The sequence below is a fragment of the Chlamydotis macqueenii genome, chromosome 3 (assembly GCF_036417535.1).
Source record: "Chlamydotis macqueenii isolate bChlMac1 chromosome 3, bChlMac1.mat, whole genome shotgun sequence".
Lineage (NCBI taxonomy): Eukaryota > Metazoa > Chordata > Aves > Otidiformes > Otididae > Chlamydotis > Chlamydotis macqueenii.
In genome coordinates, this window is record NC_141558.1 from 63,209,056 (window position 1) to 63,221,964 (window position 12,909).

The 12,909-nt window shown below is 53.4% G+C and overlaps 1 protein-coding gene across 1 annotated transcript; it reads right to left on the minus strand.

Moving 5' to 3' along the window:
* Positions 1 to 9,585: 9,585 nt before the first annotated feature.
* Positions 9,586 to 10,410, minus strand: OLIG3 (oligodendrocyte transcription factor 3). The gene has a single exon (XM_086745261.1). The coding sequence runs from the start codon at positions 10,408 to 10,410 to the stop codon at positions 9,586 to 9,588; it is 825 nt and encodes a 274-aa protein (XP_086601387.1).
* Between the last annotated feature and the right edge of the window lie 2,499 nt (positions 10,411 to 12,909).

Sequence of the window (12,909 nt, forward strand, 5' to 3'; positions counted from 1 at the left end):
AAAATTTGGGAGTGGAAAAAGCAAGAGAGGTAGTACCATGTGTTCGTTTTTCTTGGTGGAGATGTGATGATCAGTGAGGAAAACCTGTCTCTGGACATCTGATGAATTCTGAAACTAAGGACTAATTTATGCCTGTATGTCATATCTATGAACTGAAAAAGTCTCTGTGGAATGCAGAACCTCACTGCCTTGGGCATTTTTTGCCCTATGTTGACATAAAACCTATGGAAGATGGAAGAAGGATTTCTTGCACATTACACAAAACTAGACGTTCTTTACAGTTTCATAGTTCAGTAGACCAATCTTGCACAACTAGGTGAAGCTAAGCAGAGAAAGCCAAAGAGTAATGGAAACAAAACAACTAATGGAAGACTTTGATTAGTCAATAACTCTGATAAATGTCTCACTTCACAAGGGAAATGTATCCTCCTAGTGATTAGGAGAGAAAGACAGAAAGAGATGGCAACAAGGGCAAAACTTTCATGTAAGAGAGAAAGACTGAGACTGCATCTGTACAAAACATGCCTGTGACTGTTATCTGGCTCTGAAGCCAACTAGCACAGACTGGCATACATCCACATTATTAAATTCTTGCTTTCCAGGCAGCGTGGCTGAATACAAATTGCCTGCTGGGACTGGCCTTTGGCCTATGCTATCCCCAAATCATGCCTGGGAAATGTTCAAGAGAAAGCTAGTTGTTTGGAGCCAGATCATGCCAGGAACCGTTGTAACAATTTGACTCTGTAAATAATTGAGCTCCAGTGCCTAAGAACATTATGTGGCACTGTTTAATGTACTAGGAGAAATGAAGTCCATGATCCTAGCCTGTAATGAAAATCTTGGGCATCTTAGAGCACCCTGGGAAATGGAAAACCCGACAGCACCCAACAGGCACAAGAGAATGCTGATGAAATGGAGGCAGGTGTGATTTTGCCTACAGCTGTGCTCCACGGTCACAGCAAAGAATATCTGGTTTTTGAAACACAAAATCAGTCTCTTTGCTTTAGCTAACATATCTACTTGAAAAGCTGCTCCTGGAAAGCCCCCAAGGCTGGAGATGAGGGGAAGGTGTAACTAAGCTACTGAGGGTTCACCATTGATCCTTGAGATCTAGGAAAGCATGGCCAAATGTCTTAGGGTCCTATTTTAGTGAAGGGGTAGAAGATGAAGGTTATGTCCAAGAGCATGATGCAAGGAACCAGGATTGAGCCTAGTAAAACTAAGGACATCATAAAAGAAAAGGTTTTGGGGTAGGAACACAAAAGTAGCCAGATGCATATTGCTGAGGAGGACCTGGGATGTCACCCTCGTGCAGAACAGAGTATAAGGGCCTGTAACAGCAATAAATGAATCGCGATAAATAAAATCTAGTCAAAGCATTGGTGACACACTCCTCAATTCAGTTGTTCAAAATGATGCTTGACCTGCTAGTGTCAGTCAAGTGACTTCAAGTCCAGATCAAGATGTATAATCTACTTTACACTACAGTTCAGCTCAGCAAGATGTATTATCCATTAAAGGTGATTGGCAAGTTGTTTCCATGACACTTTGTGGGTGAATAAGAATGTGCAGAAGTATCATGGTACATATAGGCACATGCTGTGGGTTCTGAAGCAGCACATGCCAGAAGTCATATGTATGTGAAATTCTGGGCATCTGCTGAAGACTGAAAGCCCTGAAAACTTGGTATGACAATTGATTGAGTGTATTACAGAGAAAATCTTCTCATACATCTGATAATCTGTCTCTGTAAGTGGCATAAGGAAAAGCTCATACCCTGGCAGAAGTAATGGAAGATACAAAGTAGTTGGGGTGTATCTTTCCACCTCTGGAAAGGGCAAAGGGACTGTGCTGGAGAGCCTAGGGCATGACAAAAACCATGCAAAGAAAGAGCCTGAAGCTTGAACACAACTAAAAGCTCACAAAGGTACTCAGTGAGAAAGAAAAAGGGGGCATGCGCTGCTTACAGATACAGTCTCAAGGCCACGAGGAGCGAGCAGCCCAGAGGGCTGTGCAGTCTGACAACTGGCAAGTGTGGGCTGGAGCCTGGCCAGAAAGCACTCTCCAAAAACTCTCCAAGCCCATCAAACCTAGCCGTGCCTGGAGGTCGTCTGGGTTGCAGGGACCTCAGTAGACCATGATCACAGCAGCATTTTGGGAAAGACATTAAGAGGGCCAGGGGAGGCAGCACACACCAGGCCCATAGGCTCCCTGCAGCCCATTCCTGCAGAGCATCAGGGCCACAGCTAGACTGCCCACGGGCACCAAACCACTGCCCCAAAATAGCTGCTTTAGGGTATTCCCAGAGTGGATGTGCAAAGATAACGTGGATGTGCTGAGACTTTAGTGACAGAGGTCTGGAAATTACTGCATCCACCTCCCATGGAAATGAAGCCTTCAGACTCATCTGCTTTTGGTCCTTTACCAATTTCTATGACTCATTGGTAAGGATCCAGTAAGGATCTGGGCCTTTGCGTGGAAAATGAGAGTATATACAAGGCTTCCATGGTTTCTAACCCTGGTAGGTCTGTTTCTGATTGATCTATAGACCATTACATGTATTTGCACTCACGTGCTGTGGAGTGGTGTCTGTCCAAACTCATTTCTCAGTGTGCTCAAGCAAAAACCATCACCACACCAATGATCACCACAGTCGTGACTAATTTCTATTGCTGTCGCTTGCAGTTTTGGGAGGAAAGCCAAGTACTGAAGCAGAGGATAGAAGCTCTCCCAGTAGATGTTGCTATTCCCCTGGTGCCTGAAAACTCACTTGCTGTGCAAAGATCTGACAGCACAGGCTGCAAAATGCACCGTGGCCAATTCCTCTGCAAAGCTTGAGGTAGGGGAGCGCAAGGGACAAACTGCTCCTCTGCTTCCTACGAGACACTTGACAGATCTTTGTTCATTACCAAAAATGAAAAGTCTGGAAACAGGATGTTTTATGTGGTCACTTTACTGCTCTTCCTCTAACCCCGTGGACAAGGACTCACAACTCCCTCAGACCGAAAGTCAGATTTTGTAAAAATAAGTTTTTATTAGTCGTGAAATGTTTCTTTGCTTTTTAAAAAATACAAATGAAGTCTCATGTTTTTCAGACAGCCACTTAACATTGTGCAGCTGAAACATAGCAAAGTAGCACCTGCTGCATGATAGTCAGAACCACTGGGTAGAAACTGATGAAAATAGAAGAGAAATAGCCAAAAAAAAAAAAAAGTAAGTAAGTTTGCAGAAAGGTCATTCAGTGTTGTGAAAAATTGAATCCATTTTTTATAATACAAGTGTCAACTTACCTTGCATTAATAAACCTCCCTCTCATCTAGTTGGTCTTGATGACAGCTGAGGGTGATAGAACATTGCTGGCTGCTGCTCCTGTTCCTACCTGCTGTAACCAGGAGCTTTCATGATTCGACTCTGCTGCACCATTATCTCTGCCTTAAAAACTGAGTCTTACCTGCTTTGCTGGCTTACAAGGCAACAGGACCAGGCCCTGTGCAAATCTCTTTTATTGTCAACCCTTTACACGTTTGGCAAGGAATCCATCAGTTTTTGATTTGCAGATCTCAACAAATCATCTTCACCATAAATACTAAAATTCCTGCATTGCTTGTAGTTTTTCTCTTGCCCATCTGGCAGGGCCTGATGCTGTTCTGCCAGGTAACTTTCAAGATGTACACATCAACAGTGACAACAGCACTTTGGGGGAAAACAAACCAACATAAAAAGATTGAATTAAAATACTGATCCGAGGTCTTTTGCCTATATAAAATTCCAATCTGCTGATTCACAACAGATTCCAGAGGCTTAGGAGAACTGTGTACAGATTTTGGCCATGCAGTCTCAACTGAGAGTAGTAGCTTTTAAGAAGTTTTGCTGTTCAGCCAGACTTCACTGTCCTGCAGCTGCAATGTCCTCACACCAGTGCTTATTTCAATGTAATACCAAGCAAAACAGTTTCATTTTGACTTCTTGGGGAGGACGTGGATGTCAGGAGAAGGAAGACTGGCTGGGATAAGCAGATTGCAGGAACTTATATTCATTTTTCTGATGTCTTCAGCTTAGTGCTTTCTACTCAGCAACTGTTGACTGCACCAAAAGGAGCACACGTGCAGCTATCCTCCCTCTGAGATGGCCTAAGATTAGTAATTCCTTTGTTTTATTCATTTGACCCGTAAACCTGTCGTGTTTCTAATCAACCTGATTACTTGAAAGATTAGAGCACACAAAATGATCAGCAGTTAAGGCTCAGTTCAGTCACCTAAACACAGGCACTTGCTGCTGCTGGGGTGCCCTGGCGTATCTCACCACACCTCTCCTGCTGGTCCAGAAGAACAGGAGTGCTCAGCAGGTCCTGGGACATTTTTTGGCAGCACACTGTGTGTGCCTGCCTACATTTCAGTGTTTAACTTGCACTCAGCTTCTGGTTTGCAGTTTCCACTTCAGACCCGGGACTGGATTTTTGTGCCCCCTAAGTGCCCATTTTCCCCAATATCACTGCATCTAGTAACAGCTTATACTCCCCCTCTTAGACTTGCCCCGTTGTTTCCCTCAGCAGCAGCATGATGTCATCTTGTGACAGCTCTTTCCAGCTCAAATCCTACCTGCTTCTGCAGGAGTGAAAACAGGACTGGGAAAAAAAAAATCAAAATAAAAAAAATTAAAAACCCATTTGAACAGGAGCAAATTTTCCTGGGAAAATACGGGAAAAGATCAGAGGGAGGCAGAATAGGACACCTGAGTTTTAAGAGGCACAAATCTGTGATAAGCCCCACATTGGTTTTGCCTGGAGAGCAGGGCCCAATGGGGCAGCCAGACCGGGCAGCCCCGGGATAGGGGGTAGCAGCCCATTAAAAAAAAAATTACTTTCCCCCACCCGTTTCATTTTCCCCCCTCCCCCCTATGGCTTCAAAGAAAAACGATACGCTCATTTGGTAATAACTGATGGGGACCGTGAATTACCAAGCCAGCCTCCAGCCTGATGTTTATCTCCTCGCCAATAAATCTCTAAACTGAAGCAATGAAGCTAAGTACTGCTGCTATTCCTGCGTTTTATTTCCATATTAATCAAACCAATCAAACCCCCGCCTCCTCCCCGGCCCCGTGTAGCTAGAGAAGAGCCGCCCCGTGAGGGGACCGCGGGGGTCCGACTTGTCAGAGGGTGGGTCCGGTGGGATAGAGAGGTGGGGGGGTGGAAAGAAACCCCACAACTGAGGGAGTTAAATCAAACGCCCAGGGCCTGGGGGATTGGTGTCAAGTTTGTGCGGACCCCTGGAGGTGGGGGCAGCGGGGTCCTTCCCCAGGGAAACTGGGAAGCACTGGGAAGGGAGGGGGAGCTGCTTCCCCCGGGATTAAGAGCAGCACCCTCCATCCCCACAGCCCCGACAGGGAGCAAGTGGGTGCACAACTGAAAACGAGTGGGGTCCGTCCACTTCGGATATATTTATATTTATATTTATATTTATATTTATATTTATATTTATATTTATATTTATATTTATATTTATATTTATATACATGTGTATGCACTTTATATACGTGCCTGCAGACATTACTTATTTTTCTGGCGAAAAATAAATTGATTTCCTGAGCGCGGCAAGCCCCCGTATATTCCAGGAGAAGCAGCCCATGCCGTGCCGTGCCGTGCCGTGCCGTGCCGCGCCGGCCCCGCATCCCTGCCGCATCCTGCCCGCCCCGTCGGGGACGGACGAGCCCGGAGGGCCAGCACTACCAGGATCTCCCACCATCGGGTCTTTCCCGCATTCCTATTTCTATCCCAAAGTTTTTTTTTTTCCCCACGCGTCCTTTTTCTGATTTTTTTTTTTTTTAATTTTTATTTACCAGGTGCGTTTGTCGAGGGAAATCCTCCGCAGAAAACCCCACCGTTCTTCCTTCTCTCTCCCTGGGGAGCTTCTCCAGAAGTTCTTTTTTTATATATATTTTTTTCCAGGGGAGGGGCAGGGCAGGGCAGGGCAGGACAGGGCAGGGAAGGGCAGGGAGGGGAAGGGGGGGGAAAGGAAGGGAAAGGAGGGATCCCTCCTGCCGCACCGCAGCGCTGCCCGGGCTGGGGTCCAGGCGGGAGCCCGAGGCGAGGGACAAGACACGGAGAGACTTGAATTCCTGTTGAAGGGACCGAAGTCACTTCCCCGGCAGAGAGAGGCGAGCAGACCTCTCCGAGCGCGTCTCCTCGCCCGCAGCGTCGGGTGTCCACGTCGCTCGGGGTTTTCCCACCCGACCCGTCGGAAAGGAGGAAGGAAACGTCATCTCTGTGGATGCTTTCTCTCCCCCCCCTCTCCGGGGACAGGGAAGCGAAACCAGCGAGGCGAGAAGCCTGCCGCTTCACCCGCACCGCCCGGGCTGCGGTGCTGCCGGAGAGGAGCCGGGCGGATGGGGGATGGGACTTTAATTGTCGCTTTCCTGGGGACTCAAAACCCCGGCTCAGCATCCCGCGGCTGCTCGGTCCCTTTCCCCCCGGAAAAGCTCCGCGGCTGGAAAGGAACTCCCCGGAGCGGCTCCCCGTCTTTGGAGGAACGGGAAACGCGGGGCAGAGCCAGGAGCGGCTGTGGGTGCCCCGGCGGGGGATCAGACGCCCCCGAGGAGGCCTTTTGCTAGGGGATTGTTTGGGGAGTGAGGCCCCCAGGGGGTGAGTTCTCCCTCTTCCCGGCTCTCACCCGGGGTGGGGGCAGAAGCTGCCCCGTCCAAGGATGCCCCGCTTCCTCCGGGCTGGGGGCCGGGGGAGGATGCGGGAGCCGCGGCTCTGAGCTCCAGCCGTGTCAGCCCCGCAGGGAGGCGGTGCGCCGGGAACGGGCAGGGGCTTCTGGCTGCCGGGGCCGGGCAGCGGGCTGCACCCCAGCCCCTCTGCCCCCAGGGGGTGGCGGGGCAGGTGCCAGCTCTCTGCGCAGAGCTCTCAGCCCAGCTCGGGCGACCCTGTCTTAAAACTCGCTCCGTCTCCGACCTTCTCCAGTATTTTTCCAGAAAAATTTGTTCCTGTTCAAATGGGTTCACAGGGGCAGTCCCGCCGCGCCCCTGGCCCCTTCCGGGGCCCAGGCTGCGCCCTGCGCTCCCATGCCCGCCTCCCCAACACCCCACCCCACCCCCCCCCCCAGTCTTGCACTGCGTCCCCGGTCAGTCCGGGGCTTTTCTGCGGCTGAAACCCCTACCTCCCTGCTGTCCCGCAGCCCCCGGGAAAGGCGTGGGACCGTGGGCCCGGGCACTGCGCTGGGTTGGGCAGGGGCGAAAACCCTTCTGGAGGCCAGGGGAGTGCACAGCTGGAAGCGGAAAGGGAGGAAAGGAGGAGAAGGAAGGAAGGAAGGAAGGAAGGAAGGAAGGAAGGAAGGAAGGAAGGAAGGAAGGAAGGAAGGAAGGAGGGAAGGAAGGAAGGAAGGAAGGAAGGAAGGAAGGAAGGAAGGAAGGAAGGAAGGAAGGAAGGGAGGGAGGGAGAGAGGGAGGGAGAGAGGGAGGGAGGGAGGGAGGAAGGAAGGGAGGGAGGGAGGGAGGGAGGGAGAGAAGCAAGGAAGGAAGGAGAGAAGGAAAGAGGGAAGGAAAGCAGGAGGGAAAGAGGAGGGAAGGGAGGAAGGAAGGAAGGATGGAAGGAAGGGAGGGAGGGAGAAAGGAATCTGCAGCATCTCCTGATCACCTTGCTGAAGTACTAGATTTACTTCAGCGGAGCAAGTTTTTTTTTTTTACAACGTGTTTCGTTAGTTCACTATGTTTTCAGGGCAAATACACATTCTCCCTACGATTTGCAAATGTGTGCGTGTGCGCGCTTGTGCCCTAACGACGATTTGGCTGCCGCAGTACGACACAGCCCGTTCACTAGCGCGATCACCCAGAGGTGCCTTCAAAAAGTTGTTCCGCACCTCGATTTAAATGCTCCCCGCCCCTTCCCTTGTCACTCCTCAGTTTGCGACTCGGGGTGGGGGATCGCCTTCCCCGTGTTTCCCCAGGTTCCCCCTGGCCACCCCTCTGCGTGAGGCTGCCTGGCCGGGAGGCGCATGACCCCGGTCCCATGTGCGGAGCCGAGAGGGGGGTCGAGGGGCTCCCTAGCAGCAGCCGGCTATGCTCCCCCGAGGATCCTGCTCCTCTTTTCGCCCCTTTTTTTCACCTAGGAGCGGTCGGGCCGTCAGGTCGGCAGCTCCCGCCCGATATGAGACGGGGGATGCCCGGCGGCCCGCACGCACCGTTTTGGGCAATCGCCGGATTTGTGGCTACGTCCCAGGCAGGGTCGGCTCCGGAGCCACACAAGGAGATTTGCCAGCTTTCTCCGACCGGGTCAGAAAAGTCGTGGCAAAACCCAAAGTGATCAAATACGGCGCCTTTTCTCAGTTTCCAGTCCCAGACAAAGGCGAAACAGGCAGCTGGTAGTTAATTTTTTAAAATTTTATTTGGAAATCTCATCCAGAAACACTGGTCAATAATAAATATATCGATAGTTATCAAGAATATATAAAAAATAAAGACACGGTGTTGTCTTTGAGGCCCGAACGGAAAACGAACAAACAAACCAACGAAATGCATAATAGTATTTCAAGCAAAAGCCCAGGAAGACGTACCGAAAAGGAAATAAACGGCAACAAAGCTTCCGATTTAGTTATATAAGTCACCGATCTGGCACGAGCTGACCCCGCATGCAAAACCAAACCAAAGGGGTAAAAAAAAAAAAAAAACAGCAAATCAGAACAAACTCAAAGCCAAGAGGAGAACTAAGTGACGAGAACCCCGGCCAGCTGAACTAGCGTGCTTCACCGACAGCAGGGAATGGTAGGTTTGGCAAAACAGACTCGCGGGAGGGTTGTGCTGTGTTTTGCACTATTTCCCTCTGTTTTTTCTTTTTTTTTTTTCCGATGTCGTTAAGCGGACACAGAAGGAAAAATAAAAAGAACCGCAAACAAAACCGCATCGCAACCAAATCCGAAAAAAAAAACCAACAACAACAAAAAAAAAACCAAAACGAGAAAACCAAAACCCACCCAACCAAAAAACCACCCACGAAACTTTAGCGGGCCCCTTCAGAAGTCCCCGTCGCCGGGACAGCCGCCCGTGGCCGGGATGGAGCCGGCGGGTGGGCAGCTGCGAGGGGAGGCGTGTCCCCTCTGGGCTACCTCGGGCCGCGCTGCCACAGCCGAGTTTGGGGCGGGGGAGTGCGGAGGTGTCGCCATGCGAAAGGAAAGCAAGAAGAAGCTGGCAAAAAGCAGGAGAAGAAGCCCCAAACCGATCCCATCGTCTCTTAGTAGCTGCGAACACTACAATGACAACCATGTCTTTTTTTTTCTTCTTCCCCTTTTTGCATCCATTTTAAGGAATTATTTACATGTTATCACCTTCACCATTATTATTATCATTATTATTCTTATTATTCTTTTTACAACAGGGGTTTTTTTTTCGGTTTAGCATAATAAGAAAGCACCGCCCGAGGAGCCGGCTAAAACATTACCTTTGCAAGGTCCTTACTACACTAATCCCGTGTTACAGGGGGCCGGGGGGACGGCGGGGGGCAGCTCCGCCGGCGGGGCGGGGAGGGGTCCCGGCCGCAGCCCCCTCCCCGCCCGTGGGAGCGCCGGCTCCGGGGGCCGGGCTGGGGGTCCCGGCGAGTCACTTCAGGAGGTCCTTGGTCTCCCCCGAGATCCGGGCCATGCCGGAGGCGGTGAGGGCCGAGAGGTGGGGCGGGGGGGGCATCTGGCAGATGGTGCAGGGGCACGGCAAGCCCGCCCAGTGCTGGAAGCCGCTGCCGAGCTGCAAGGCGGGAGGCGTGGAGGGGGTCTTGAGGAGGGAGTGGGGGGGCCGGATGGTGCCGATGGCCGGCAGGGAGGCGGAGAGGGAGGAGGACGAGGCGTTGGCGGAGGACAAGGCGCTGCCGAGGATGGGGTGGACCTGGTGGACGGTGCCGGCGGCGTGGGGCGGGTGCCCGGCGGAGTGTCCCACCGTGCCGCAGTGGAAGGCCGAGTGGTGCCCCCCGTAGATCTCCCCCACCAGCCTCTTCATCTCCTCCAGGGAGCTGGTGAGCATCAGGATATAGTTTCTGGCTAGCAGGAGGGTGGCGATTTTGGAGAGTTTTCTAACGGAAGGTCCGTGGGCGTAGGGCATCACCTCCCGCAGCCCGTCCATGGCCAGGTTGAGGTCGTGCATCCTCTTGCGCTCCCGGCCGTTGATCTTCAGCCGCAGCTGCTGCAGGTCCTGCTCCGAGAGCTGCTTCTTGATTTTGTACTTGCTGCCTTCCCCACCGGCCTTGGAGCCGTTCCTGGCCAGGCCTTCCCCGGCCATCTTCTGCACCAGGTCGTTCTGGGTGGAGGAGACCGAGTTGAGTCGGCTGTCTTGGTGGTGGTGATGGTGGTGGTGGTGATGGTGGTCTCGCAGGTACATCTCATCCATGTCCGGCGAGGAAGCTCTGCTGGAGACAGAGCTGGAGTCAGAATTCATTGTATTCGGGCTTCTGAGCGAGAAACTCTGCCCTGCGCTGGAGGTGGCGGAACGAGAGACAACTCTCTTTCAAAAAGCAACGAAAAAAGAAACAAACGAGAGGCAGGCTCTGCCGGCGGAGGGCTGGGAATGCTGGAGGTAGAGGGAAAAAGGCCCTCAGCCCCCTCTCTCCCCAGTTTCTCCCCCCTCTCCGGTTACCCAGCCCCTTTACAGGATGGCTACTTGGTGTGTGCTTGGACTAACCTCAGCCTGGAGAAGAGGGGCTTTTATAGAGCTGCGGCGGAGAGCAGAGACAAAAGGAGCCCTCCTATGTGTAATGGTCTAGTTAGGATGACGTGCCATTATTCAGGGCGGTGCGCTTTGACTGTCCCATTTAGCAAGGACCCCCATTCATATTCATTGTGGTGCCACCCGGGACACCTCAGCCACGGACCATCAGGAGTCAAGGAGACACAAAACCGCTCTGATTGACACCGCACACTCATCGCTCCGTGTGCGCGCCCATCTCCTCCCCCTGCCCCTCATTTCCAATATAAAACCGCGTCCCGTCTACAGTAGGGAGGCAAGGGGATGGGGGGGGAGGGGGGGGAGACGACACGGAGCGGGGGCTGTGAGCCTACTCGGGGCCGGCGAGGAGACCTCGGCAGCGGGTGGCAGTGGGCACCCCCCCACCCCGCCAGGGAAGACACCTGATCCGGCTGGACGGAGTTGGGGGGACCTCGCGCCACCCCGTCCTGCGGCGTGCCCGGCTCCAGGCGCGGCTCCCCGCTTTGTTTGCCTTTGCCTCTCCTTTCTCCTGTTCCCACCTCTCCCCCCACCCCCGACCCCGGCCAGTTTTTGGTAGTGCGGCACCGGCTGGCCCTCGCCCGCCCAGGCTGACCACAACGGGCTCGTACCTGGGTCGCCGCTTTGTGTAAATGAGAGATGACCGGGGCAACCGGCCGGCAGCCTCGGCGGGAAGATGCGCGCTGGGAAACCCGCCCCCCCTTCCCCCCACCGCCCGCTTTCCCCGGGGCCAGCGACTCTCTTTAAATATACGGGGAAAGCCGGGGTGCTCGGCGGCGGCGAGTCGGTGTGCGCGGCGGCGGGAGGGGAGGGGGCCGGCTCGGGGGCGGGCGGCAGCCCCCCGGGGCTCCGGCGGGAGGGCGGCGCGGCTGGGCGGCCGGAGCAGCCGTCGGCGGGGCCGAGAGGCTGCGCTCAAGGCCGGGCCGGAGGCAGGAGAGAAGGGAGCCGGGCACCGGGGAAGGGGGCAGCACCGCGATACGGCCCCGGGCGTTCCCGGCAGTAAGTAAACCGGCTCCGGCCACCGGCTGCAGCCTGGACGGGACCCTCTCTTGGCGGCGGTGGGGCGGGGGAAGAGGGGTTGCGCAGGGCCGGGCGGGTCGGGGCTCTGCCGGGCCATGGGGATGGGGATCCCCTTGCAGGGACGGCGGCAGGGGCAGCCTGCCCGAGCCATGTGCGTGTCCGGGCAGGGAGGGTGGCCCTGCATCAGCCCCCGGGGGTGGCCAGGACGTGCGTGCGGGGCTGCCAGCCGCGACGGGGCGGGAGCCACCAGCGGCGGGCGGGACCCGGCTCTCCCGGAGACTACCCTGCTGCCCTCCGCTCTCCCGCGGGGCTCAGCTTTCCCGGGCTGAGATTTCACCTCCAACAGGCGCATAGGGCTCGGGTGAAACCTCCTTGCTGGGACATCGCTCATTCATGAAGAGCGTCCAGGCCCCGAGGAAAGCGAGGAGCCGGGAAAGGAAGAGCACTTTCATCCGGCTGAGTCTGACTGTGCTTAGTCTGCTGAGCAAAATTAAAGCCTCCCGATTTCAGCACTGTCAGTAAATTCCGCGGGGAGAAGGAGAAGCAGGAAAAAAAGAGAAAAGGAAATAAAAAAAAAGAAAAGAAAAAGAAAAGGAAAGAAAAGGAAAGGAAAGGAAAGGAAAGGAAAGGAAAGGAAAGGAAAGGAAAGGAAAGGAAAGGAAAGGAAAGGAAAGGAAAGGAAAGGAAAGGAAAGGAAAGGAAAGGAAAGGAAAGGAAAGGAAAGGAAAGGAAAGGAAAGGAAAGGAAAGGAAAGGAAAGGAAAGAAAAGAAAAGAAAAGGAAAGGAAAGGAAAGGAAAGGAAAGGAAAGGAAAGGAAAGGAAAGGAAAGGAAAGGAAAGGAAAGGAAAGGAAAGGAAAGGAAAGGAAAGGAAAGGAAAGAAAAGAAAAGAAAAGAAAAGAAAAGAAAAGAAAAGAAAAGAAAAGAAAAGAAAAGAAAAGAAAAGAAAAGGAAACAGTGTTTAGGATACTATATCAGAAATAACTAAACGTGACCTCGGGTTATCCCGCTTCCGCCGCGAACCCACCCAGGCTCTTCCCCCACCCGAGAGCTTTGCCGGCCAAACGGGCAGGAAACTTATCCGGGCCCCGGAGCCCCCAGCGCCGTCTGCGCCCGCGGAACCGAGCCCCGCCGGTCTCCGCACCCCTGGGGGGAGGCGCGAAAGCCCCATCTCCCCCCCCCCCTCCCCGCACGCA